The sequence below is a fragment of the Stigmatopora nigra genome, chromosome 1 (assembly GCF_051989575.1).
Source record: "Stigmatopora nigra isolate UIUO_SnigA chromosome 1, RoL_Snig_1.1, whole genome shotgun sequence".
Taxonomy (NCBI): Eukaryota; Metazoa; Chordata; class Actinopteri; order Syngnathiformes; family Syngnathidae; genus Stigmatopora; species Stigmatopora nigra.
Genome location: NC_135508.1, coordinates 7,871,775 through 7,898,634, shown reverse-complemented (window position 1 = coordinate 7,898,634; position 26,860 = coordinate 7,871,775). Strand labels below are relative to the sequence as shown.

Below are 26,860 nucleotides of genomic sequence, written 5' to 3'. Positions count from 1 at the left end.
ATAAATAAATAAACATGTTAGAAAGTTTTATGATAATTGAGTGAGATCTTGAGGCCTCCCCATGGGCGGTCTAAATGTGGGTTACTTGTTGTGATGTATACTGTCCATGAGTATCACACTGGGGTACGAAGGCTCCAACTAATGGATATCCTTCCGGACTGGTGGTGTGTACACTGTCCCTGTGGTGTTCACAGTGGGTTTTCGGACGTTCATCTGGAGATTTATCTGGGAAAAAGGCAATGTAAATGGATAAGAATCTGAAGTGGCCAAAAAATATATAATTTATTCTATAACCCTTTCTTACCTGGTCTATCGCAGTCAAAGGGTGTTGTGCCAGGTGAAGTTCTGGATCCAGGTCTTTCCTGTCCTTGGCTGTCCACACACCAACAATGTCCAGTAGAGCCATGACACTGGAAAATCAAAAAACATTTAAAATTTTGCATCACTTCTCCAATTTAAAAGCTGTAAGACCCAGGTCTTAGAACCATTCGCAGACTTTGGTGCCAGGGAGGTACCCTCAGACTCCATAATGAGTACCTTATGTCCACTCCACCACTATCCACCCTATAAAACTCTCCTGCCACTCCCGTCTGAGACAATCATTTTAAAATGGGCTTACCTGTTGATTTTTGTATAGTCCATTTGTATCGCACTCAGGTACAAAAGCTCCAACTAAAGGATATCCTTCAGAACTGGTCGTCTGTAAACGCTCTCGGTGTTGTTCACAATGGGTTTTAGGACGTTCTGAAAATTTATTTAAGAGATGATGAGAACTATATCAATAATTTTACTATCTAATTAAAGCTAAAAAAGGTCAATAAAACATATTTTTGCTGTCTTTTTCTTACCCGGTCTGTCACAGTCAAAGGGTGTTGTGCCAGGTGAAGTTCTGGTTCCAGGTCTTTCCTGTCCTTGGCTGTCCACACACCAACAATGTCCAGTAGAGCCATGACACTGAAAAATAAAACACTTTAAAATCTAGCATAATTTCTCCAATTTAAAAGGCTTTAATTCAACACTAATTTAAAAGTGTTTACCTGTTGTTGTGTATACTGTCCATGAGTATCACACTGAGGTACAAAGGCTCCAACTAATGGATATCCTTCAGAACTGGTGGTCTGTACACGCTCTCGGTGCTGTTCACAGTGGGTTTTAGGCCGTTCATCTGAAAATTAGTTCGAGATAATGAAAACAATATCAATAACTTGACTGTATAATTACCTAAAAAAGGTAAATAAAATATATTTTAGCTGACATTGTACGGAATCACTGACTAATATCATCTTTCTGATGAGAGTTTTTTTTTCTCACCCAGTCTTTCACAGTCAAAGGGTGTTGTGCCAGGTGGAGTTCTGCTTCCAGGTCTTTCCTGTCCTTGGCCGTCCACACACCAACAATGTCCAGTCGAGCCATGACACTAAAATATAAAAAAATACATCAGAATCCAACTGTTACATCTGCACGACGTCAAGCGTGGAAAGTAGTGTAGGACTCAAATTCAGGACGTGGAATGGAGTGCTCCAACAAAAAACTTTAATAACTGAGGCAGGAGGGGAAATCAAGAAAATAACAATAACTAGAATCAATTGATTACTATTTGAAGTTTTACCTGCTGAGGTGTGTACTGTCCATTATTATCACAGTGAGGTACAAATGCTCCGACTAATGGATATCCTTCAGAATCGGTGGTCTGTACACGCTCCCGGTGCTGTTCACAGTGTGTTTTAGGATGCTCATCTGAAGATTTGTTTGAGAGAAAGGGAAATGTCAATCAACATATCGTATCATCAATTCAAGTGGTTAATAAAATATCTTGTGAGTGTATTTTTCTCACCTCGTCTCTCACAGTCAACTGGTGTTGTCCCAGGAGGGGTTCTGGTTCCAGGTCTTTCCTGTCCTTGGCTGTCCACACACCAACAATGTCCAGTAGAGCCATGACACTAAAAAAAAAATAATATTTTAAATCTATAATGTGGTAAGGAACTGACGCCTCTAATTCAAAAAGTGTTTACCTGCTGAGATGTGTAGAGTCCATTAATATCACACTGAGGAACGAATGCACCTACTAAAGGATAGCCTTCAGAACTAGTGGTTTTTACAGTGTCTCTGTGGTGTTCACAATGGGTTTTAGGACGTTCATCTAAGGATTTGTTTGAGATAATGGAAAAGATGAGTATTGTTAAAATGTCTACTAGTATGTTGACCAATGAAATATATTTTTGCTGAATGTATTTTTCTCACCCAGCCTCTCACAGTCAACTGGTGTTGTGCCAGGGGGAATTCTGGTTCCAGGTCTTTCTTGTCCTTGGCTGTCCACACACCAACAATGTCCAGTAGATCCATGACACTAGAATAAATATGAACTTTTATTCATGCTGAAGTTTATTCCAGCTGAATATTAGGATAGAATACATTTAAATATTTGACATGGTAATAAGAAAAAATGACTGTTATACAAAAATATGAAATTATATTCAAAAAAATAAAATCAATGAAAAAATATGCAAATACATACATTATAACATAGAATTATAAATAGTGGTGCAGCAGGTGATAACTAATGCAGCTCCAGATACTGATTTTAATCAGATGGGTAATATAAACAAAACAAAAACCATAACCCATTAATGTCTCAAACTGTCAAGAGTTTACCTGTTGAGGAATATAGAGTCCATTAGCATCACATTGAGGTACAAAGACTCCCAATATGGGATAACCCTCCGGACTAGTGGTCTGTACACTGTCTCTGTGCCTCTCACAGTGGCTTTTAGGAGGTTCTAGAGATTAAACGTAAGGTTATTCACTGTATTGAAATACAGGTCATGGTAGAATCGGAAGAAAGGTTGAGCTTTATAGGTACATACCTGTATTTCTACAGTCGAAGGGTGTTGCACCTGGAGAACTTCTAGTACCAGGGCTTTCTTGTCCTTGGTTGTCCACACACCAACAATGCCCAGTGGAACCGTGACACTTAAATGCAACATAGGGTTTAGTCTCATAGATGTGTATATACAGTATTAAAGGCAATGGTTCAACAGATTAAGCATTTACCTGTTGAGGAGTGTACTCTCCATTAGCGTCACACTGTGGTACAAAGGCTCCAACCAATGGAAAACCCTCTTGACTTGTGGTCTGTATACCGTCTCTGTGCAACTCACAGTGACTTTTAGGGCGTTCTAAAGCTTACAATGACAATAGAGATGGGTTAAATTATAGTCTAAATCGGAACAAATATTTAACCGTTTAATACCTGTTTGTGTACAGTCGAAGGGTGTTGTGCCCGGAGGACTTCTAGTACCAGGTCTTTCTTGTCCTTGGTTGTCCACACACCAACAATGCCCAGTGGAACTGTGACACTTAAATGCAACATAGGGTTTAGGCTCATAGATGTGTACATACAGTATTAAAGGCAATGGTTCAACAGATTAAGCATTTACCTGTTGAGGAGTGTACGCTCCATTAGCGTCACACTGTGGTACAAAGGCTCCAACCAATGGAAAACCCTCTGGATTTGTGGTCTGTATACCGTCTCTGTGCAACTCACAGTGACTTTTCGGACCTTCTAAAATAAATGTAAAAAAATAATAATAATAAATTGCAAGTTATGAAAATATAGGTTAAATTATAGTCTAAATAGGAAGAAAAACTGAACGATTTTGTACCTGGTTTTTCACAGTCAGTGGGTGTTATACCAGGAGGGGTTCTAGTACCAGATCTTTCTTCCCCTCTGTTGTCCACACACCAACAATGTCCACTAGAACCGTGACACTTAAATACAATCAGTTTTAGTCACAGAGCTGTAATAACAATGATGGAATGATTCAAAATTTATTGCATTTAGTATTTACCTGCTGAGGAGTGTACTGTCCGTTAGCGTCGCATTGAGGAACAAAGGCTCCCACAAGTGGATAGCCTTCTGGACTGGTGGTCTGCACGCTGTCTCTGTACTGCTCACAATGGCTTTTAGGGCGTCCTGTTCCATCTGTTACATTAAATGAAATAATACCGCTTTTATTCAAGCATTCATCTATTCATTTTCAACACCTTTTAATCTTGTAACCTTTGGCCCTCCCACAGTTTCCAATCTAGGTCGCAGGGTCGTTCTGTCTAACAGGCACGATTTTGTTAATTTCTACAGTTCAAAAAGAATCACAAGCTTTAGCTTTAAGTAAGATCTAGCCTTATTTTGACATATCCACCGTAAAGACAGAAGTGTTTGGGCATGTTTGATTGAATGCGTGAACTTCGCTCTCAAGTCTCTGCCGTGGTTCTCTTGTTTGTTTTATAACAGTGATTTACTAGGATTTGTAATACTGCAGTTATGTCTAGTCCACATGACAGGAAGGATTAGACTTTCCCACCTTGGTTGGCACAGTCAGTGGGTGTAGTGCCAGGTGAAGTTCTTGATCCAGGTCGTTCCTGTCCTTGACTGTCGACACACCAACAGTGTCCAGTAGAGCCATGACACTGAATGCACCATTATGTTTGATTAAACATAACACACACAGCAAACCATGAGTGTAACCAATATTAAATAATTTACCTGTAAAGGTGTGTAATGTCCATTGGAATCACACTGAGGTACAAAAGCTCCAACTATTGGAAAACCCTCTGGACTGGTGGTCTGCACATTGTCTCTGTGTTGCTCACAGTGGCTTTTAGGATTCACTGGAACTTAATACAAAGAAATATATTAATTGTTTGCTTTAAGGAAGGTTTCAACAATATGTACTGAAGAATATTTATCTATAGCACCTGGTTGGTCACAGTCAATTGCGGTTGTACCAGGAGGAGTTCGGGTATTTGGTCTTTCTTGTCCTTGGCTGTCCACACACCAACAATGTCCAGTAGAGCCGTGGCACTAAAGTACCAATTAGTTTTAGTCATCCAAAGTAAATAAAAGACACTGCCTTTACACTAAATATATTTACCTGTCGTGGCATATAATTTCCATTTGCATCACACTGTGGCACAAAAGCTCCTACTGGAGGATAACCCTCTGGATGGTTGGTCTGTAAACTGTCTCTGTGATGCTCGCAGTGGGTTTTTGTATGAGTAGGTTCATCTGATTGAAAAAGACAGTCAGCTACTTTTTATTGTATTTCTAATGAATTTTTGAAAGTACAACTGAAAGAGCTGTCAAATTCCCATCACAACCATACACATACTTACAGTACTTGTGTATTTGAAAATACCTGAACTTTTTTTTCCCTCAGGCATTTCTAAGTAATCACCTGATGACCTCAAGAGAGAGTCACTTTAAATTGATGTATGTTTAACTTGCCATTGAGGAAAGAGAAGCAAATAAAGGCTTGTAACATAGTGAATCAATACATATGGTGCAGTATCTGTTTCTGGTTTAATGACCTGGAGAAATAGGTTTGAGGGGGTGCATGACTCTTATTCAATCTTTCCTTCTTTTACCTGCTTTGCCACAGTCTGTGGGTTGTTCACCAGGTGAAGTTCTGGTTCCAGGTCTTTCCTGTCCATGGCTGTCCACACACCAACAATGCCCAGTTGAGCCATGACACTGTGACGCAAAGGTGTGATCCAATTTAACCAGAATAAATGTTTGGGGAGGAGGAAATTAAATGTTAGAATAACAATGTCTGTAATCTTTCCCAGATCTTCTCCTGACCTGCAGTGGTGAAAATTGTCCATTAGCGTCACACTGAGGTACCAAGGCTCCCACAGGTGGATAACCATCTGAACTTTGAGTCTGTCCGCTTTCTCTAAGGTGTTCACAGTGGGTTTTAGGACGTTCATCTGAGGACAAATGTCTCAATTTAGAAGCTCAAAAGGATTAAGCATTGTCAAAGCATATCTTTTTGTAAAAAAACAACAACAGCTAACAAAATGTTTTCTTCTAAGAAATGTTTTATTACCTGATCTTTCACAGTCAATTGGTGTTGTAGCAGGTGAGCTTCTTGTTCCAGGTCTTTCCTGTCCCTGGCTGTCCACACACCAACAGTGTCCAGAAGAGCCGTGACACTAAAATAACAACATGCTTAAACCTATCAGGTGATAAACAGAGTATGAGTGTACCGCTTTGAAAATACTCACTTGCTGAGATGTATACTTCCCATTTGTATCACACTGTGGTACAAACACTCCCACCAGAGGAAAACCCTCTGGACTAGTGGTCTGTACACTGTCTCTGTGGTGCTCACATTGTGTTTTAGGTTGTTGCGGTTGCCCTGCTTTAAATAGAGGGAAATGTGGCGTTTAATGTTCCAAACTGGTCCTTTTTCTGGGTAGACAATTCTCTAGTTTTTTCGTGTCTACTCCTCACCATGTCTATCACAGTCTGTTGGTGTCATACCAGGAGGAGTCCGGGTTCCATCTCTCTCTTGCCCTATATGGTCAACACACCAACAATGTCCAGTAGAGCCATGGCACTGCAAAAGAATTGTCAACCTTTTGAGCTTCACTTTTCATTTAATAGTCAATGGACATCAATGCAATCAGGCTGGCTCCCAAGACCCACCTGCAGTGGTCTGTAGCTTCCATCAGAGTTACATTGAGGGATGAAAAGCCCAACAGACGGTTGACCATCGTGCTCAGGCACATTCTGTGGATTGTCCCTATGCTGCTCACACAGGCTTTTAGTAATAGCTGTCTGTCCTGTAACCAAGTGTGTGACAGTAGCAAGAGGGTGATTAGAAAGAACAACAAAGCAAAAGTCCACATTGTTTCACTGTCCTGGAAGGATTTTAAGGAAAATTTTGTTTTTTATTTTGCCTTGTTCACCTAGACTTAGAGACAGTCTGGTTCACCATTTAAATAGCATTTAATATCAAAATGACTTGTCTGAACATGCATAAATTGAAGCTAAAATCAGGCTTGATTTACTGGTTTTGTCTTATTGTTTTTTTCCCCTAAAGGTGGAAGTAGCCGGAATTTTGACTTAGTAACTAAGTCTTAGTCCATTTTACAGACAGCCAGGTCAGTCCACTTGTAATTGATTTATTGTACTGAGAAAGAAATACAAATCACCAAGATACTATCCTATTTTATCGAAAGATCTCAAGTGTGTGGGACCCACCAAAAAGTTTCTGGCTGTAATTTTCCCAGATTTCATTACCTCAGACGATAAGTATGCTTTCATTGCACAATTTTTTAGTCAAAGTTCAGGCAATCTACATGTCATACTCAATGTATATGCATGTCAGTTATGGCAATAACCTTGGACAAACTACATTTTTTACTTAGAGTAAGTACTTCCATCACAATCATGTATGTTTGATTTATTATTAACCTTGTCATCTTATCAGTACTTTTTTTAGGTTACAGATGATGAGAATTAAGCATATCCAACTTTGAGGGGACATTCAGAACTGGGTGTTCTGGCTTCTTGCATGTGTGGAGTGACGTTTTCATGATTTCCTTGTGTCATGCATTCATGGGATGAGAAATTTCAATACTCACATGAATAAATCCATGGTTTTGAGGCAGAATATGAGTGTTTGTTTCAGTGGCAATCATGTATATGTAAATACACAGAAAAACAAACCTGTGACAAGATCACTGACCTTGTTGGGAGCAGAAAAACCCGTCTCCATCAAAGCCATTCTGGCACTGACAATGGAATGAGCCTAAACTGTTGCTGCATCTTGCGTTGATGTGGCATGGAGAAGAACTGCATTCATCCCTGTCTGAAGATATACAGTCATATGAAGAGAAACATTGTGATTGGTTGCCAAACTATCAAAAAAAGATGTCACGTTGCTACTGGAACGACATGTTGCATTACAGCTGGATTGTACTAGTCATTTTGAACCACTACAGGAAATGTGGTGTAAGTGTGTCAAGGGAAGTTCATCAAAAGTTCAAACTGTTGCCTGAAGGAGGATTTTGCACTCACACACACCCCATATTAATTCAAAGACGAACATTGCAAGGCAATCCCCATTATGTCATATGGCACAGGCTGTGTACGTTATGTACTAGTTGAAAGAAACTTACACACTAGTAAACATTTACACACTGTTGTTGACGCTATAGACTCAGGAATTGGTGCAACTAGGCGCTGAACGTCTCCAGAACCGTGGAACTCATCCTGGACTTCAGACGGAACAAGCCCGCTCCACTCTGGTGACCTCACTTGAACTACTTATTTATTTCTTATTTATTTCTTATTTATTTCTTATTTATTTCTTATTTATTTCTTATTTACTTCTTATTCATTTCTTATTCATTTCTTATTCATTTCTTATTCGTTTCTTATTTATTTCTTATTTATTTCTTATTTATTTCTTATTTATTTCTTATTTATTTCTTATTTATTTCTTATTTATTTTGTATTCATTTCTTATTCATTTCTTATTCATTTCTTATTCATTTCTTATTCATTTCTTATTCATTTCTTATTTATTTCTTATTCGTTTCTTATTTATTTCTTATTCATTTCTTATCTATTTCCTATTTATTTCTTTTTTATTTCATATTTAATAATTATTTATCTCTACAATATATTTGTTTTTTGTGTGTGTCTGCTTGTTTGTTGTTGCATCCATAGACTTAGCGAGTGGGTGACTCGACGCTGAATGTCTAGAAAAAACATTGAACTCATCCTGGACTTTAAGTGGAATAAACCAGCTTCACTCTGCTGACCTTACTTGGACTACTTATATATTCTTTATATACTTATTGTCTGTCTGTTGTTATTTGTGCACTGTGGTGAAAGCTTTAAATCTCATTATACTTGTATAATGAGATTAAAAGCATTCAATTCAATACATTTTGCTAATATCAACCTCCATCAAGTAAGCCCAAACAGTCTAATAATGGACTTGCATGAAAAAGTAAAAACTAGCAGTGTTATGTGTGTAGGTCATCAACACATCTAACGTGTATTATAAACAACTCACCAACACATGTACGTCCATCAAAGCCAAATTCATAGCCGTTCTGACACTGGCAGCGATGACTCCCCGCTAAGTTGATGCATTGCGAATGAGCACCACATGTCAGCAAACTCTCTGCACACTCGTCAACATCTAACCAGACAGAGAAAGACCAAAATAAATTGAAGAACATGTTCCATGTTGGTATGTGAGTGCGAACACCTGGAACCAAGGCGGCATTCTTAGTACTGTACAAGGCATTGTGATTATGTGGTCAGGGAGAAACACTCAGGCCCAGCCATGGGAACGGAGACAGGGCCTGGGGCTTCACTAGTGCTGTCAGCAGGGGAGACAGACATAATGCTGGGCTAATGACAGACCACGGACAAGCTTAAAGCAATGGAAGTCCCTGTTAATTAAATCATTAAACACATGAAGGGAAGAGAGACGAGGAGGGGAAGAGGAAATGATGATCCCTCCCATACACAATGCAAAGACCCATGTTAAAAACATGTCTCCAAGTGTGAGCTGACTTGAAGCAGATTTTTAGGCTATAGTATTTACTTGAGTGTTCAATTCTATGAAATTACTATTACTATTAACATTTATATTTGAAAACAAATCAGCTAGCAAAACATTCATTTCAATGAAATAATTGTTTGATTTTAGTCCACAACAAAAATGACTTTTACCAATCTAAATAACAACAGCTTTTTGTCTTTGGGGGAAAAAATCGGAATTAATTATCAAAATTATATGAATTATATACAATTGAGGTTTATTTTCAATCATTATATTAGCTAATTGCCTATTTTGTTAGGTTTGTGTTCTGGTAGTTTTACGGAAACCATAAAAATATGGCATCTGGTAAGAGAAACTAAGTTATATACCGTAACAGTTGTGTCCATCCCCTCTGTAACCAGTTCCACATCGGCATTGGAAAGCTTTGTCCTGTAGTGGGATGCACTGGGCAGTTGTGTCGCAGTCGTGGGTTCCATCATAGCATGGGTTTACCAGTTCTGGTGCTATCAAACCCGCTAAAGCAAGGCAAGAGCAACACATTGTTAAATACATTTAAAAGTCAAATAGGCAAATAGGTTAAGTGTAATAGTTCAATGGAAATTTATAATGAATTTAGCAAATGAGAAAAAAGCTGTTTTGGTTTGTTGCCAGTTTAAATACGAAGATCTTGAGATGTGACATAATTTTATTTTTTTGACCATATTTGCAAATCAAAACACTGATTAAAATGACTAAAAATGCCATAACATTTTTTTAAAAGTGACTATAAAGGGATAAAACAAATTTACCATATATTGTTTTATTTTATTATGTTTTGATCCATCGTTTTAATGAAAATGTGTATTATTTAATGGATTATAACACTACAGCTTGGTGTATTGAAATCAGTTAATGGTCTGAATTTTGAGAAATTTTTGGCTCAATACCCTTGCCCCAAGGGGGTTAACTCATTTGTCATATATCGTATCACAACATTGCTTCTGGCAAACAAAGCTTTCGATTACATTAATAGTTGAAGAAATGCTGACATCACAACAACAAACATCTGTTTAAAAAAATCCCAAAAATGACAAGCTGCACTACATCAACATAAAAAAAAGTTCCAAGCAATACAGGGAAGCCTTGCTAAATTGACACTGAATTGACCTTTGGACTATCTAGTGTTAAGTGCTCAGAATGATTACAGGAACAAGGCTATGCAAACACATCAGACCAATTCCCACAGGATGGTTTCATTTTAGGAAGTGACTCCCTTAATGTTCCAATATTCAACACATGGTTGAAGTTAGGCACACCGCGACATGACCTACACACAGTGTGATAAGTGAACAGATGTGGGTGTGCACGTGTGTGTGTGGGCGTGCATACGTGTGTGTGTGTGTGTGTGTGTAAAAGGTTTGCAAGAGCATGACCATACATTGACCATATTTATGACACAAAATGTTTTCAACTTTTTAACCCCCCGTGGGCATACTATTTCAACATTAAAAATGAAAAATGCAGTTAATTTAATTCTGTATACCAACACTACAATGCAGTCAATGCGCCAAAATACTGGATAAATAAAATTATCTGTTGCTAGTGATTACATTAAATATTTTTTAAAAAGTTGAGTGTTTTGATGCACTGCCATTGTTTTATTTAATTTATCTTCTTTAACAAAATGTTCAATATTTCACAACCAGTAACAGGAAAAAATAGCTTTTTTCCCCCAAACACAATAATTATATAATTTTACAACTTCTCGAACTTCTTACCCCAAAGACCACCCATAAAATTGACAGATTAAAACCAACTTTAAAATATAGTAGTGTAGTAGACCCAATAATTAATCATTAAATAAACAAAAATGTAGCAGATATATTGGTCCTAAAAATATGAGTAATTTCTCACATTTTGGTCTTGTTTAAACACACTCAAAGTTCAGAGAAAACTACATCATGTTTTTTCATATGCTGTTAAAAAAACTATGCAAAATTGCACCAAAGCAACAATAAAATATAAAAGCAAGGACACAATAAAATATGAATTGCTTAATAGTGCCGGTCATCTCTATTCTAAGCCACCAGTAGTTAAAATAATATGTTCTCGAAGTGGAACTATTTCAAAGTTAAAGGTGAATACAAATGAAATGTACTTAGGCAATATTTGGTTCATTTTAAGAATCCTTTTACGGCGCCATTAAATTTCCACTTTTAACCACATTTCTCAGCACTTACAGTAAAGTGAGTCAAATGTGGATTGTACACACAGAAAATCCCCTGTACACAGAGACACACACACACACACATTTAGTCCAGATTGCTTCCATCTCCTAAGGCCAGAGCTTGATGCTTGCTTGTAATCAAGGCACGGCCCAAATGTGGACATGGGAGAAAGATGCAAATACGGACAAGTGCAAAACACTTACAGGTCAACTATAGCTAAGAGCGCCTCTTAGAACGATATTTACAGTCGACAACTATCGAGATTCATATCATCAAGTTAACCAAGTCCCCACATGTCCAATCCAAGATTACAATAGTACAAAGACTGCCACCAAAGAGAAGCAATTAGAATCCGGATCAGCTTCACATTTTTAAATTCTGACCTGTATGCGCTTCCCATCGAGATTCAAATATTATGCTTACCAGTAAGTGATTTAAAAAAAAAAAAACTTTGATTACCCAAATCCATAAAAAAAGAACTACTTGTAGAAAGCATGTGGGTGTGCTGCAGCTGGTTGTATCTGGTCAAGAGACAAGGGGTGTAAATCTACAGACTGTTGGCCCATTTCCAAGTTTCAGTTCCCCCCCCCCCCCCCCCCCCCACACACACTAAAAGTCCCCTTGTTTAATAAATTCCTGCAAATGCTGCTCATTATGTCCGTACATACAGCTAAAGTTTAAATGTTAACCTTGAACATGTTTTTTTCACGTTCATATTAGGTCAATATTGTCAATGATAGATGAAAAAGTTTCCATTTTTATCTTAAAAGTATAGTAGATGGGCATTTAGTAGTCTATATCATCTCATTTTCTGAACCACTTTATCCTCATTAGGGTTGCGGGGGGTGCTGGAGTCTATCCCAGCTGATTCTGGGACAGAGGCGGTGGACACCTTGAATCGGTGGCCAGCCAATCGCAGGCCACAAGGAGACAAACAACCAATCACGCTCACACTCATATTTAGGGGCAATTTAGAGTGTCCAATCAGCCTGGAGTTGTGAACCCGACACGCTGACTACTCGCGCCGGCATTTGGTAGTGATCCAATTTAATGATTGGCTGGCCTTGGGGAAGATCTGTGCACGATTGGGTACCATTCAAGTCAGTCCAGTGATTCTCATGACATCAGAGGTAAGTTATTCTACCCTACAACCCACCCCTTGCTTAAAATCTGTCATTGGATAGGATATTATTTCCCAGAGTGTGTGAGAGACCTTTCTATGCACGTGCATGTGTGCACACACAACACTTAGCCCATGTTTACAAAACCCCTGAACCCCAAAAGCTCTTCCAGCTGTGCTGCGGGTGTGTAAGTATGTGGGTGTATAAGGGTGTGTGTATGTGTTTGTGTGTGTGTGTGCGCACAGACACTTGAAAGGTTGTGCCTGTTTGTATCCTGGATAATGAATGTGACATCATTTTTCTTCTACTTTTGGAAGTCTGTCTGTTTTTATTATCAGATTATTTTACTCAAAAACCTGTCCGGTGAAAATGAACAAGCATTCTTGACAGATTTTTTCCATATTTGTATGGCTTGGCATTTTTCTGCCGCAGTTTAACAAGGAGCTAAAAATGTGGCACCTGCTGTGTACCAGTCTTTAAATCAAGAGGCAAGACATATACACCCAAATTGCATTAGGGGCTGTTTACATAACGGTAATGGGGTGAAAAGACAAAAAAACTTTTTCAGGGAGCACTGTTTTTTGAAAGGGAACAGCGTTTTAGAGGACTGGAAACGCAAAAATGTGAAAACTGCCTAACACGGAAAGCTTGAAAACGCTCCATGCCGTCGTTTTCTGCTTAAACAGATGACGACGCAAAAGTGAGTTTTGGGTGACATCTGACTTCCGTACTCTACAATAGAAGGTGGCAATAATGCTACAGTATATATTTGGGGAGAGGATGTTGATGATGTCATTAACCATGTTCAGTGTTGGGAAAAAAACTGCCTTTATGCAACCTTAGACATGGCCCAACTGCGATCAACACTAAACATTAGTTGACCCATCTAATTATTGTACTCATTAGAGCAGACAAAAAAATGAATACAAAAAGAGCTGACAAGAACTGGGAGGACTGCACTGGGGAATTGGAGGTTTCATGTTTTTTTTTGCACGGAGATGGCCCTACATAAAACGGTAGTGTAAATGTCACTTTTGCTTAAACTTGTTTTTGTGTCCACTTGGCCCTGTGTTGCACAATGAAAAGTGAAACTAGAATCTAACCCATTTCTAACTTCTAACCATCCAGTGGTAATCCAATTGAGAAACAGTAATTGTGAGTTGAAATTAGAATGTCTAACTTGTGTGTCGACTAACCTCCGACTGGGCTGATCTTGTTGGTGATGGCGTATCTCAGGATTCGCTCCTCCTTCACATACATCACAAACACTCTCTCCATAGTAATCTGCAGGGTCTCCACAGGCAGAGCCCGGTTGCCATGTCTACAGTCGCGGTAGGTGATGTTCTGTTTCAATTGGAACGAAAAGGTTTCGGATCCCCGATCTGGTGAGACCACGGTATACTCCCTCACGGAGCTAGAAGTGGCAACTGGAGAGCAATGCAACAAACACTTAGAAAAGAGAAGGTGCATCGATGTGCCAGGTCATATCTTTAGTTGCCTTAGTTACCTGATGGGTAGTAATGGTATGTCTCCTTAAATGGTTCCATGGTCACTTCAGAGGCCGGAGATAGGAAAGGTACTCCGCCACTGAGCACGGTATCCACAGTGAAGTGGTTGTGGTCATCGAGGCCTCGTCCTGTCTGAGTGATTGACAACCGCTGGTTTCCGGGGTAAAAAACAAGCTCGGCGCGGCGAGTGAATTCAGCCCCTGAGAACAACAAATATTTTATGGTCATTCGTAAAATGTATTTTATGAAGGGGGGGGGGGGGGGGTTACATTGTTTCGCATGCTCCTGTCTTTACAAAATGATAAATTGGGGTTTGTTAGCTCTTATCATCACGAAAAAAACAACTGAAAGTATGTGAGAAGTTCTATACCTGCTGTTTTGAATCCTGCTTGACTGTTAGGCAGCTCCAGCGCAAACAACCACCCGAACAGCTCTCCGATCGGCGCAACCGGCATCAAGGCCCAGCCCAATGGCTCGGGAATCTATTCAATCCCATTAAAAAAGGCAGCAAAGAGCCCAGTAGATGAAATTTGGTTATGCAGTTAATCCGTCATCAATTTTTAAACATCATAAAATTAATTTGTGAAGGGTTGCTACCTCACTGACAGCTGTGTAAGCTCTCCCATCTCCCACCACAATGTAAGCATGCAGGTCGATGTTGTTCAGATCCACAGGAGTCGAACCAACGGTCACAGTTCCGCTGAGCTTGCCACTGACGCGCTGGGGAGCCGCTGAAGACAAAAACATCAATGGACTGACTAAGATCAGAGTGTTCCACCAACTTGAAAAATCCAACCAGCTGAACACGAACCATCAGGCAGACAGTGGCGGCCATTTCCGTAAAAGCCCGGTCGACAGTGACAACAGAAACCCGTGGCGTAGTCCGAACAAAATGCATTCTGAGAGCACTGTTGCTGGAATCTGTATCAAAAATAAATAATTGTCACACAATAATACATTTTCTATAACTGTAACGTACCTTGCACATGTTTCCTTATTCTCAGTGGTGTAATGAATCACTGAAAAACAGACCAAAAGTGTGAATTTAGTAAATTCAAAGTGTTCAATTACAAGATAAATATACATTTTAAAAATAACACACCCTTCCACTGTACATGTATGTGCACATGTAGGTGAACTAGGCTATAGCAACTAAAAATTGTACTATCTTGTTTTAAACTACCAAATTTAAAATCCACCGCGTACCTGCCTAAAGTGCAAAATGTAAAAAAAAAAACTTGTTATCCTGAAATACCAGCAATTCAAAGCCATATATGAATAAAAGAAAATAAACCCATTTATGAGCCATAGATCACATTTCTTGACAGTCCTAAGGGACTCGGAAAAATCTGAGAAAAACATATACAGTGAGGGGCCACTTGGTCCACATACTTGGAGATAGCTTTCATGTGCAAGTTTTTCCAAATTGACTTTTAGATTTGAGGTTTTTTTTTTTTTTCAATTGAAAAGAATTCCACATATCAAGTCACTTGCTTTTGTCTTTCTCTCTGCCAAAAAAAACTAAAACAAAGAGGACACTTTTTGACAACTTTAACCCTATACGAGAAGTGACAACAAGCAATTGAAGTGTTGTACAGCAGTGGTGCCCAACCAACGGTCCGCGGGCCAAATATTAACGCCTCGCAACTTTTTACTACCTTTTATTTCCAGAATAAAACAATTACTATCCTGATAAACTTTTATTATGATACCTTTTCCCAACAGCTAAATTATCGGAATGTAAAATTATAAGATCTTTTTTTGCTGACTTGAAGCACAAAATAGAAGAACGGTAGTACCTGCCCCGAGTGAAACACTCTTAACAAACAACAATCTTAATGAAAATAAATCTTAAAATGACCTAAATCCACAAAGTTTCTCTGCCTATCTCACAGCATTTCCCCATTTGCCATATTTTGAGAAGCTTTTACCATAGCATCAAACTCACTTTAATACACTTTAATACCATAACTTATCAATAAGGTGTTTTGTATTAGAAATGAAAGAAGAATACATCTTAATATGTTTCAATATATTTAAAAAAGAAGCATATCCAGATAAAGTACATTTTGTGGGAGGCCAAATTTACTGAGAACGGATATTTATTGATGGCATTGGACACCCACATAAAGCAGAGAAAACCACACACACACTTACAAAAGAACAGTACAACAGTCATATTGTTGCGCAGCTGCTGAGGGCGAGGTATCATTTCCTTCACTTCCTCTCAGCCATCCCCCTTTTATACATTCACGACTATGCATACCATAAATATACTAGTACATTTCTTCGAACGGTGCCTTACCTCCTGTGTCAAAGTCAACATCTTCCTCCACACTGACCACATGACCTCCAGGGGACAGTGGCGGCTCATTTCTACGAGCGGGGTTCAAATCTCCTCCCTCCACATGAGCCTCAAGTAAGAAAAACATTATTAGTTTAACATTTGAAAGTCATTTTTAAAGCAGACCTTCATAGTAGGTATTGATTAGACAATCTCTGTATTTTGGTCATTCCAGGTTTACCTGTGGTTGCTGCTCCCCAGACCATTGAGCACCTCCATCTGGGTTGGCCTCCTGAGAAGATGGTGGTGCATACTGCCTCTCCACTACCTCTGGACTGATCCTGGGTTCAGAGGTCAATGGTGAATCTTCACGACCACGAGAGACCTGAGATTCTACTATAGGAAGGTCGGAGCTTCCTGGCTGGAGGGATTCATTAGCGAGCACTGGCTGGAATTCCTGATCTTCAACAGCCACAGGGAAAGGATTTTCCTCCTCTTGATGAGAAAGGTCAAGGTTACCTTTGTATGAGTACTCTTCAAAGTCATGATACTCGGGGGTTGTGGCACCCTGAAGCGAAAAACCATAGTGGAATCAAGCCTTGTACAGGTATAATACTGTACATCAGCTTTAAGAGTTTTCAGTTCCTTTTCCATGCTGGCTTAATGACTCACTGGAAGCCATTGACCGGACTCTATTTTGACTGGAGGGTTGGCAGAGACCATTGAGTGATTTTGTGACAGTGATCATTTGCTGTCAGACCTCACAATCAAAATGGATAGGACGTCTATAGCTATTACGGACAGCCAATGAGTAAACATCCCTCTTGTCTGTAGTGGTTCATATTTGTGTTCATTTTAGAACAGGGGTCGGAAACTTTTTGACAAAGAGAGCCATAAACAACTCATATTTTCAAACATTATTGCTTGAGATCCATACTCAGTTTAAAAGTAAAAATACATGAAAATGTGAGCATGTATTATACATTTCACCACTTTGAAAGTAAAAAAAAGTCTGAATTCTTTTGAGAACATTATTTCACTGTTACTAATCAATGAGTATCAATGAAAGTATGCATGCAGAAGAGTCTAATGAAGAAGGCGGAGAGCCATATATACCCATCAAAAGAGCCACATATGGCTCCCGATGGCTATGTTATATGGCTATGTTACCCTATATGGCTATGTTATGGCTCCCGAGCCATAGGTTCCCTACACCTGTTTTAGAAACACTTCAAAAATACAAAGAGACATTACCAAAGAATGGCCGTGTTCTCCTGGGGCAGGTGTTGCAAGGAGACCATCAATAGATGCAGGGACAATGTTGTCAAAAGAATAGCGATTCCCAGTGTGAAATAGCCAAACACCTGGAATTCCTGTGTTACCAATCCTTGAATTGGGGGGGAGGATAAAACTGATTTTAGTAAAATTCCGTGATTACCAACAGTGGAGATACGATACTAAACCATCTTTGTGGCTGTCGGCAATTGTATTACACCACAATTTTACGAGTCTCTACTCGTATTGTTAAATGAGTTGATAAAAACAATAGCCTTGTTCCACGCAATAAAAAGGACGGGGACATCTGGAAATGAGCAAATTAGAATGACTGCCATTCTGTGGGGATTTCTGCTCATTCATCAAGTTGAACATTTCTAAGGTCAAAGGCATACTGACATTAGCTCACACTTTCTCTTCAATCCCGGAAGATCTTGATTAATGAGAACTCATGCCTCAATTAAGGTTGATTTCAATATAGAAAGATTCTTTTGAAAATGAGTGTTTTGAGTTATAAGCCTGATACTCCTCTACAAGATAGTGCCACACTGACTGATATAAATACGAACTTGTCCAGATGTTTGATGCTCTGCTCATTGCTGGTCACACTGTAGTAAGGTCCCTCCGTTCGGGAAAAAATCAGATAGGTTATTTCTCCTCGGCTGAACCCAACCCGAGCGTCAAGCTCTATCTCTACGTTGTAAGACTCCTGGGAAAAAAGGCACAAACAATGCAAAGTTGTAGGCACAGGCGAGGCTAAGTGCGGGGGATGCGGAGCATCTGCATGCAGGAGTGTTCGCAAAGAAAAAAAGAAAACAAGCAGCTCCTTGTTTTCCACTTATAGTTTACCTTGGGTCTTGTCCCAAAGAAGTTCAGGCCGTGTTCTGGGTAGAGGAACAGAACGTACGAGTCGGTTTCATCGTAACCAATCACCGCCTGGAAAGTGTTGAACTGGGGAGGGAGGACATTTGTGCATTCATCAAAAACTAAAGTGTGATTTCAATTACTTCCTATCTTTAAGTTCGTAAGATACTAAATGGTATTCTTAACACTGATCTGAGAGAAAGTAGTAACAACCCTATTGAGCTGAACTTTTGCTGAATACACTGCATAGCATATGCAGTACAGTACTTTTTGGATTTGTATACTTATCTAGTGTGCGTAATGAAGTGATAAATTTAAATCTTTATGTTTTATTCAGATTTTTTAGCCATCTCACTACGACAATTTCATTTTATTACATGCCATATTGATCTAATTTGACGTTTATTAATAAATAGTCTTTGATGTATCATGACATTGAGGCATAATGCTTAATTTTACATTATCCATCAAAAGAGCGGCCAACATACAATGAATACACTTTGTTGTTATGTTTGACAGCTGTTTTGAACACATTTTTGGGTGTTGAATCAGAAGATAATTCCATTTATTTTTCCATTTATTGTTTTTTTGTTGAAAGAATGTGTCCATGCGGTAACAAAATAGCAAATAGGTAAAACATGATAGGAAACAACTGAGGTCAGCTTTGGATTTGGCAACCAAAAATTAGTTAAAAACATCTGTAAGACCTAAAACGAGTAAGTATTTTTCAAATTGTTGCCCAGTATTTTTTTATGTTTTGTAAGAGCTTAAACTAAGGAAGGGTCCTCCTTATCCAGAATTTCATTGCGACTCAGTCAAAAGGCAACAAAACTACTATAATATAGTAACTATATGATTTCAGAATTCGACTTAAGGACCATTTTGAATCTTTTATTTGATCAAAATGAAGCCTTTTCAAGACAAAGGACAGGGAGTCAACAGCATATTTGAAGGACTGTAGATGACTCCATGTGACTATCATCTGTACTCACACACAAACACAATTCCCAAGCTACATGATGTGCACAGCTGTCTTCCTGTGTGTGTGTGTGTGTACATCTTTCATGGTGATGTTAAGAACCGTGAGCAGGACTCACAGCTGTCTCTTCACCTTCGGTCTAGCCATGGAAAGTATACGCGTGTTCTTCCTAATTGTTTACCTCAACATCTTTTAACCATCTTCTGTGTTGTTTTTGCAGCCTGTGGCCTTGTTTTAATTACAGTGTCTGCTCTAGGAGATTGCTGGGTGGGTATTTGAAATCTGCTTTTGTTTTGGCTTTACTACAACTACAAAAAAACACTAAACAAGACGGGAAAAATTATTTAAGGTTTTCCACCATTAATGTGACTTATACATTTGATCTTATTACTACAATGTGGCTAGTCAATAAGAATGAGAACAAACAGTGTCTCTGCCTAATGTAACTAAATATATTTCAGCTGTTTTCTATTTATTTATTTATTTTTTTTACTTCTTACCTGACGCCTGAAGGTTTTGTTCATTTCAGATGGGATTTAATTCCCCCCCAACAAACGCAAAACAGCTCTATAGAATGATGCTCCCTCCTAATAAGTTTCAGTCTCGCTATGGTAACTTGAATATACAGTGTTCCCTCGCTTATCGCGGTTAATGGGGACCGGGACCACCCGCGATAAGTGAATTTCCGCGAAGTAGGGATTTCCCTTCAAAAATGCTTAATTTGAATTTAATTAAAAAATATATATATATTTTTGTTTTATGTTTTTTTTACATTTTTATTTTATTTTATTTATTCTTGTTACCCCCCTTTATACAGTAAACCATATAGAATAAGGGTAGAGAGAGTGAAATTCATGTTATAACAAAAAAAACTGTAAAATATGTTATTTCAATGTAATATTTGTATTTTTTTTTTTTCTCCAAAAAAAATCCGCGAAGCTCTGAGTCCGCGGTAGCTGAACCGCGAAGTAGCGGGGGAACACTGTATAATGACAATAAAAGCATTCAATTCAATCAATTGTTGTTCTTCTTGTGAAGATTAACTTTGAAGTCCTAATGCTTTGCTATTTGTGAACTGATCATCTTGAAACGTGGTAGTTATGTACTATGTACCTGTAGGTTCCGAATTAACCAGTTAAGAGCATATTCAGTACTTCACCTTTCTAAAAACTTTCTTTCAGTTGATTTGTATAGTTTATGGGTCATATTAACAGTGAGGACTTTTTTTAGATGGTTTATCTTTGTGTTATTAGTTTTTATACATATAAAAAGGCAAATGAATGGGGGTGTGCTAGACTGTTTGTACTCATTGTAAATGAAAGAGAGATAGAATGACTATTTGATATTTGCCAGAGAAACAAAAAAAAAGCTACCCCCAGGCCATTTGCTCTGTGTATCCCTTTGGGTGGGGGCTTAAAGTGACAGTCAGGTGAAAAAAGGCAACTAATTTAAACACACAGAGCCCCCCCAAAAAAGGCTTATTTCTCTAACCTTTTCGTTTAGAAGTGTGACACCGTTGTATGGGAGTGACAATAACAAGAATTTCTCAAGCACATTTAATTAAGATCATTTCAGATCAAGATTTTTATAATTTTTAAACAAATGTTACATTTTGTAAATGCCAAATAAAAGAAACCAGGCGGCAAACTTTTGGACCAGTCCCAGTTTAGATGAAAAATGTTTGCTGTTTTAGGCTTGAACCTAAAACAAATAAATGGGGTCCAAAAAAAATGTCATCTGTTTTGAGTTAAACAGTATTGCTTAAACCACCCCTTTAGTAACCGGATTGATACGCTTGCTGAACTGTGAGTGATTCCCTTGTCTCCCTTACCCTAGTTTTGAGGTTTAGCCTTCAAATATTGCCGTAAGGAACTCCATCATGACATAGCTTCTAATTCATAGGTAGGTACTCTTAATGGAAGATTGCCTAATGCATAATTTGTATCTTAGTAATATTATAGACAGCCCCAGACAACATTCTGAAATATCAGTGTCCCCATATGGTGCATTTGATCGTTTCCTATCACAACGTTAACTTGGAGAGTGTCTGGAAAATGTTTTAAAGCCGTTTTATCAAAATAATCAATCCCTGGCTTTATACTTAGCTCCTTCAAGGCTAACCGGATGATTACTCTACATAGATCAAATTCAGCCTAGTGTATAGTCTCAGAAAATAATATTTTTTTGGCAAAAACAACAACTTGTTGAAACTTTGCCAAACGTATTGTCATTATATAGTAATTCCTCATCACACTGTATAAGAAGGCGCATGTTTAATCTGCTTTAAACCAGCAAGAACACCCGTGTGGATCAGTGGGACCCGAGAAACAACAAATATAGCTTGGAAGAATAATACTCCTTGGTTTTTTTTACATGCGGAGAAAAAGAAAGTATAAATAAGCCTTGAGAAGAGGCAAAAGTACATCACATCAAATGTTGTATGTATATCTGATGCCAGAATTCTTTGGCAGAGGTGAAAAGGCCGCAGAAAAATGTAATCAAGTAGGAAGGGAACAATCATCTGGATTTCTAGGCAAAAACGGGTGGAATGCCGCAGCATTAGTTCAGGGTCACGTTTAGAATGCAATGCTTTAACTGCGTGTACAGATCTTACAAAAATGAGAATTACTACATCTGTGTCTGCGTGTTGGAATTTGAGAGCTGCGTTATCTGTGACCGGACGTTTGGTCGCAGGTCTTTTGGTCGCCGGTCAAATGTACTTAGATATCAAACAGTACTTTATTAAAATCTCTCTAAGATATTAAGCTCTCTCTTAGATATTAAACTCTCACCATTTGACCGGCGACCAATAGGGACCAAAAGACCGGCGACCAAAAGACCGGCGACCAAAAGACCGGCGACCAAAAGACCGGCGACCAAAAGACCGGCGACCAAAAGACCGGCGACCAAAAGACCGGCGACCAAAAGACCGGCGACCAAAAGACCGGCGACCAAAAGACCGGCGACCAAAAGACCGGCGACCAAAAGACCGGCGACCAAAAGACCGGCGACCAAAAGACCGGCGACCAAAAGACCGGCGACCAAAAGACCGGCGACCAAAAGACCGGCGACCAAAAGACCGGCGACCAAAAGACCGGCGACCAAAAGACCGGCGACCAAAAGACCGGCGACCAAAAGACCGGCGACCAAAAGACCGGCGACCAAAAGACCGGCGACCAAAAGACCGGCGACCAAAAGACCGGCGACCAAAAGACCGGCGACCAAAAGACCGGCGACCAAAAGACCGGCGACCAAAAGACCGGCGACCAAAAGACCGGCGACCAAAAGACCGGCGACCAAAAGAACGGTGACCAAAAGACCAGCGACCAAACGTCTGAGCACCATGTTTTCGGGTGTGAAGTTACTTGTATCGCGAGGCATTGTATTTTAATTCACCACAATCTCTTTGTCTGGATTTTTGTACATCCTTATCCTTATGCCCTGACCATAGGTATGAATTCCAAAAATACAGGGCCAGTAGCCGCCAGATCAAATGGTCAAATTGACACACTTAACCTGTCATGCAGGTGATTTGTGTCATTCCCAGTCTGGTATGTAGAACACCAATATTCATTACCAAATGATCAATACGAACAACCGACTGAAAGACATATTCCGTCCTTAGCACCAACGAAGATGAACCGCATACATAACATTCAGTTACTTTAAATGGCCAAATCCCTGCAATCCTTCCCCCCCCAATCGCATAGCTTAAAATACTACACATCCTGAGTGGCACACAGGACTGCAGTTTATCAGTTCACACATCCCTAAGACTCCCCCCCGACACAACTCCACCCAGGACCTCCGGCTAATCACTTCAAAGAAAGATGTTATCTGTTCAGAGACCACCAAACTGCTGTGACGGGCAAAAGCGTTTAACCCCCTGCCCCCAACGTCCTCATAACACATTTAACAATTCAATACAGTCACAGGCTCCATCGATATTCTCCTATAGTTTGAATAAACCTTTACTCATCACTGCGAATATTTGCAATGCATTAAAAAATATGCACATTTGACTTTTTTGTTCCGCCTGGTTGAGTGAGAAGGGCTAGGCCTTAAGATAAAAGAGCCTGTGAAAGACAAGCAAAGACAAACACAGATGAGAAGGCGAGACACAGTGAGATCCCCTGTGGTTTTCCTCCAACCACTCCCTCCATCGTCCATCCATCTACTCATCCAGAAGTGCAAAGATAGCACAGAAGTATTTAGCTTTGTTTTTGAAGGCCGACCCACACGGAATTTCTGACTGGACAAAAGTCTTCAAATTTGGTAACTAAGTGGAAATGCTGGTTTAACATCTTTAATTCTGAATTTAACTATTTAAAATACATTCCTCTATCAATATCTCACCAATGGAAGAGTTGACTTTTTTCCATTTTGACCGGGAAAAAAAATTGTATTTCTAAGGAGTTATATATAGAAGAATAAGGTAAAAAGTAAGTCATCTGACAAAATATATGTCAATACTCAGGGAAAATAGTGACACCTATAATTCCTACATTGTATATTATTGCATCTAACCCTCTGTATAGATACATTAAAGGATAGATACATTAAAATAAAAGGTTAACAACAAAAATCTGTATAATAAAATATTAATCTATTCATAAAAAAATGCTTAGGAGGAAATATCTTGATTTAAAATAAATTAAATGGTGGTGATTACCAGTTTATGTTGTTTTTCCACCTGTTGTGTATGTGTACAATTTGAATTTGTTTAATTTGAATCCTAAGAAGAGTAGTTTTTACCAGGGTGAAGACTAATGGGGAACCGGAAGAAGAAAAATAATCCTTATTTCCCAACCTTGAGTAAACCTTTGAGACTGCATGTGGAAGCATTTGGATACAATGTACATGTACAGTAAATTGTGCTACATTCTTCAAATTTTTACCCCCTTTTTAAAAAAAATTGCACTAAACCTCAGTATTTGGAGTGGATGGAGTGTAGTCATTGTGGCCTCTTCAAATATTTATTTAATGTACTCTGGTTTGGCTTAACATGCAAACATCTGAAATCCAACCCCTTAAAAACTCTCTAAAGCGCAGAACTTTGTCAGAGCCAAGCAATCTTAATTTAGATTATTTTAGACACACACCACTTGCATATGAATTCAATTACTTAAGATAAACACAGGTGGAGATTTCCCATTGATGTTTTTTTCAAGGCAACAATTGGTTTAGTTATTGATTGGTTTTGAGAGACCAAAATAAAATAAAATAAATTAAGTTGTCACCAACCGAGCTTGGGATTAGGGTAGTTTTTGTTTACCTGTGAGTAAATTAGGGTTAAGAGAAGGGCATTTTGATGACCCTTCACGATGACCTCTGATCTTTTGAAAAGGTTAAGATGGAGATTAGAAACTGAAGGAGTACAATTGGACCTCTACACCCAGCCCTTAGGCTAAATTCCATGTGATTGGTCAGTATGTTTTGCTAGTATGGTCAATTTCTCATTTATAATATTACCTTGTTTGCAGCCCCTCCACTGGTTCTAGTTGGCTCCTCATATGCAGCCACATTCTCCCATGTGGCCACCACAGCGTGGGTGGGTGTGAATTTGGCATCCGGAAACCCTCGATGAACTTGCTGAAAGGCCAAATGAATAAATGAGTGCATAGATAATAGACAGTCTAGAAAAGAATATACTTTCCGCCATTGTAAATGTACATGGCAAATATGAGCACGGGCTATGTTTGAAGCAAAGTGAGGTGAACTCATTTATTTGAAAAGTAAAAAAAATAAAATAAATAAAACAGCAGTACAATAAATTAAAATGCTTCAATTTATATATATATATATATATATATATATATATATATATATATATATATATATATATATATATATATATATATATATATATATATATATATATATATATATATATATATATATATATATATATATATACACATATATACATATATATATATATATATATATATATATATATATATATATATATATATATATATATATATATATATATATATATATATATATATACATATATATATATATATATATATACATATATATATATATATATATATATACATATATATATATATATATATACATATATATATATATATATATATATATATATATATATATATATATATATATACACACACATATATATATATATATATACAATACCAAAAATACACGTCATCACAAAAATGTTTGTATTTGGAAGTGCAATTGCCTTCAAAGTGTCCCTAAATCAACACACCTGGGCCACTCTATTGAGCACGCTGGGCGTTTCAGTCACCCTGTAATAAATCTGTCCTCGGCCTCCACTCGTGTCCATATCAGCCAGAAATGGCGCCACCACCGGGAAATCCGTGGGGAAGCCATCGTCAACGTACTGCTTCTCCATCGGCAAATCCTGAGCTGAGATGATCCCGTTGGTGGCCACCTGGAAAATGTCACAAAGAAATAGAATACATCCAGGGTTTGAATAGTGCAAATATAAGCAACCATATCAAGCTTTCTGCTATATAATCCTTATCTAAAAACATTCTTGAGGACAATCAATCACTTTGCTGGCAGCTTTTGCATGACATGTTCTCATTTTCTGAACCACTTCATCCTCGTTAGGGTTGCACGGGGTGCTGGAGCTCAACCCAGCTGTGTCCGGGCCAGAGACGGGGGACACCCTGAATCGGTGGCCAGCCCAACCATGCACACTCACCCACACTCATACCTAGGGGCAATTTAGTGTCCAATCAGCCAACCTTGCATGTTTTTGGAATGTGGGAGGAAACCGGAGTGCCCAGAGTAAACCCACGCAGGCCCAGGGAGAGCATGCAAACTCTACACAGATTGACATTACCTGGATTTGAACCCAGGACCCCAGAGCTTTGAGGCCGACACGCTAACCACTCGCGCCCGTGGGCCGCCCCGCATCACATGTCTTGTAACAATATATACTATATCTCTATAGATATAAAATCCCACATTCATTCATTCATTTTCTGAAAAGGTTTTCCGCACAAGGGTCACGGGTGGCGCTGGAGCCTATCCCAGTTGACTTTGGGCCCCAGGCAGGGATCCCCTGAATTGGTGGCCAGCCAATCACAAGGCACAAGGAGATGGACAACCAACTATTAAAAATCACAAAATAGTGGATAATGTTTTCAATTTGATATTTCTTGGTCTCTAAAAGCAAGCATGTTGAGTGGTTATCATAGTGTTCATTTGTTGCTCATGTCTCCCTTGTGGCGTTTGGATGTTCTCTCA

General features: G+C 38.7%; 1 protein-coding gene across 10 annotated transcripts in view; it reads right to left on the bottom strand.

Moving 5' to 3' along the window:
* Positions 1-26,860, bottom strand: part of nid2a (nidogen 2a (osteonidogen)) — a 39,844-nt gene that overhangs the window by 6,900 nt on the left and 6,084 nt on the right. For 4 of the 10 annotated variants that reach the window (XR_013325868.1, XM_077713354.1, XM_077713303.1 and 1 more), the window contains 43 exons: positions 25,851-26,036; positions 25,079-25,198; positions 18,613-18,714; positions 18,333-18,472; positions 17,743-17,875; positions 16,730-17,056; positions 16,510-16,618; positions 15,184-15,223; positions 15,016-15,125; positions 14,802-14,935; positions 14,575-14,686; positions 14,204-14,404; positions 13,893-14,123; positions 9,737-9,883; positions 8,871-8,999; positions 7,533-7,655; positions 6,488-6,624; positions 6,293-6,398; positions 6,064-6,200; positions 5,886-5,991; positions 5,639-5,766; positions 5,425-5,530; positions 4,932-5,065; positions 4,756-4,861; positions 4,544-4,674; positions 4,362-4,467; positions 3,849-3,982; positions 3,663-3,768; positions 3,438-3,562; positions 3,251-3,356; positions 3,052-3,182; positions 2,865-2,970; positions 2,653-2,777; positions 2,242-2,347; positions 2,013-2,140; positions 1,835-1,940; positions 1,610-1,737; positions 1,312-1,417; positions 1,038-1,165; positions 849-954; positions 620-744; positions 305-410; positions 86-225 (listed from right to left, as the gene is read on the bottom strand). Coding sequence is in view for 9 of the 10 variants with exons in the window: in XM_077713354.1 (XP_077569480.1) it covers positions 86-225; positions 305-410; positions 620-744; positions 849-954; positions 1,038-1,165; positions 1,312-1,417; positions 1,610-1,737; positions 1,835-1,940; positions 2,013-2,140; positions 2,242-2,347; positions 2,653-2,777; positions 2,865-2,970; positions 3,052-3,182; positions 3,251-3,356; positions 3,438-3,562; positions 3,663-3,768; positions 3,849-3,982; positions 4,362-4,467; positions 4,544-4,674; positions 4,756-4,861; positions 4,932-5,065; positions 5,425-5,530; positions 5,639-5,766; positions 5,886-5,991; positions 6,064-6,200; positions 6,293-6,398; positions 6,488-6,624; positions 7,533-7,655; positions 8,871-8,999; positions 9,737-9,883; positions 13,893-14,123; positions 14,204-14,404; positions 14,575-14,686; positions 14,802-14,935; positions 15,016-15,125; positions 15,184-15,223; positions 16,510-16,618; positions 16,730-17,056; positions 17,743-17,875; positions 18,333-18,472; positions 18,613-18,714; positions 25,079-25,198; positions 25,851-26,036 (5,553 nt within the window). In the remaining variant the exon portion in view is untranslated. The remainder of the gene's footprint in view (positions 1-85; positions 226-304; positions 411-619; positions 745-848; positions 955-1,037; positions 1,166-1,311; positions 1,418-1,609; positions 1,738-1,834; positions 1,941-2,012; positions 2,141-2,241; positions 2,348-2,652; positions 2,778-2,864; positions 2,971-3,051; positions 3,183-3,250; positions 3,357-3,437; positions 3,563-3,662; positions 3,769-3,848; positions 3,983-4,361; positions 4,468-4,543; positions 4,675-4,755; positions 4,862-4,931; positions 5,066-5,424; positions 5,531-5,638; positions 5,767-5,885; positions 5,992-6,063; positions 6,201-6,292; positions 6,399-6,487; positions 6,625-7,532; positions 7,656-8,870; positions 9,000-9,736; positions 9,884-13,892; positions 14,124-14,203; positions 14,405-14,574; positions 14,687-14,801; positions 14,936-15,015; positions 15,126-15,183; positions 15,224-16,509; positions 16,619-16,729; positions 17,057-17,742; positions 17,876-18,332; positions 18,473-18,612; positions 18,715-25,078; positions 25,199-25,850; positions 26,037-26,860) is intronic. The other 6 variants (XM_077713336.1, XM_077713327.1, XM_077713319.1 and 3 more) reach the window with 6 other exon arrangements.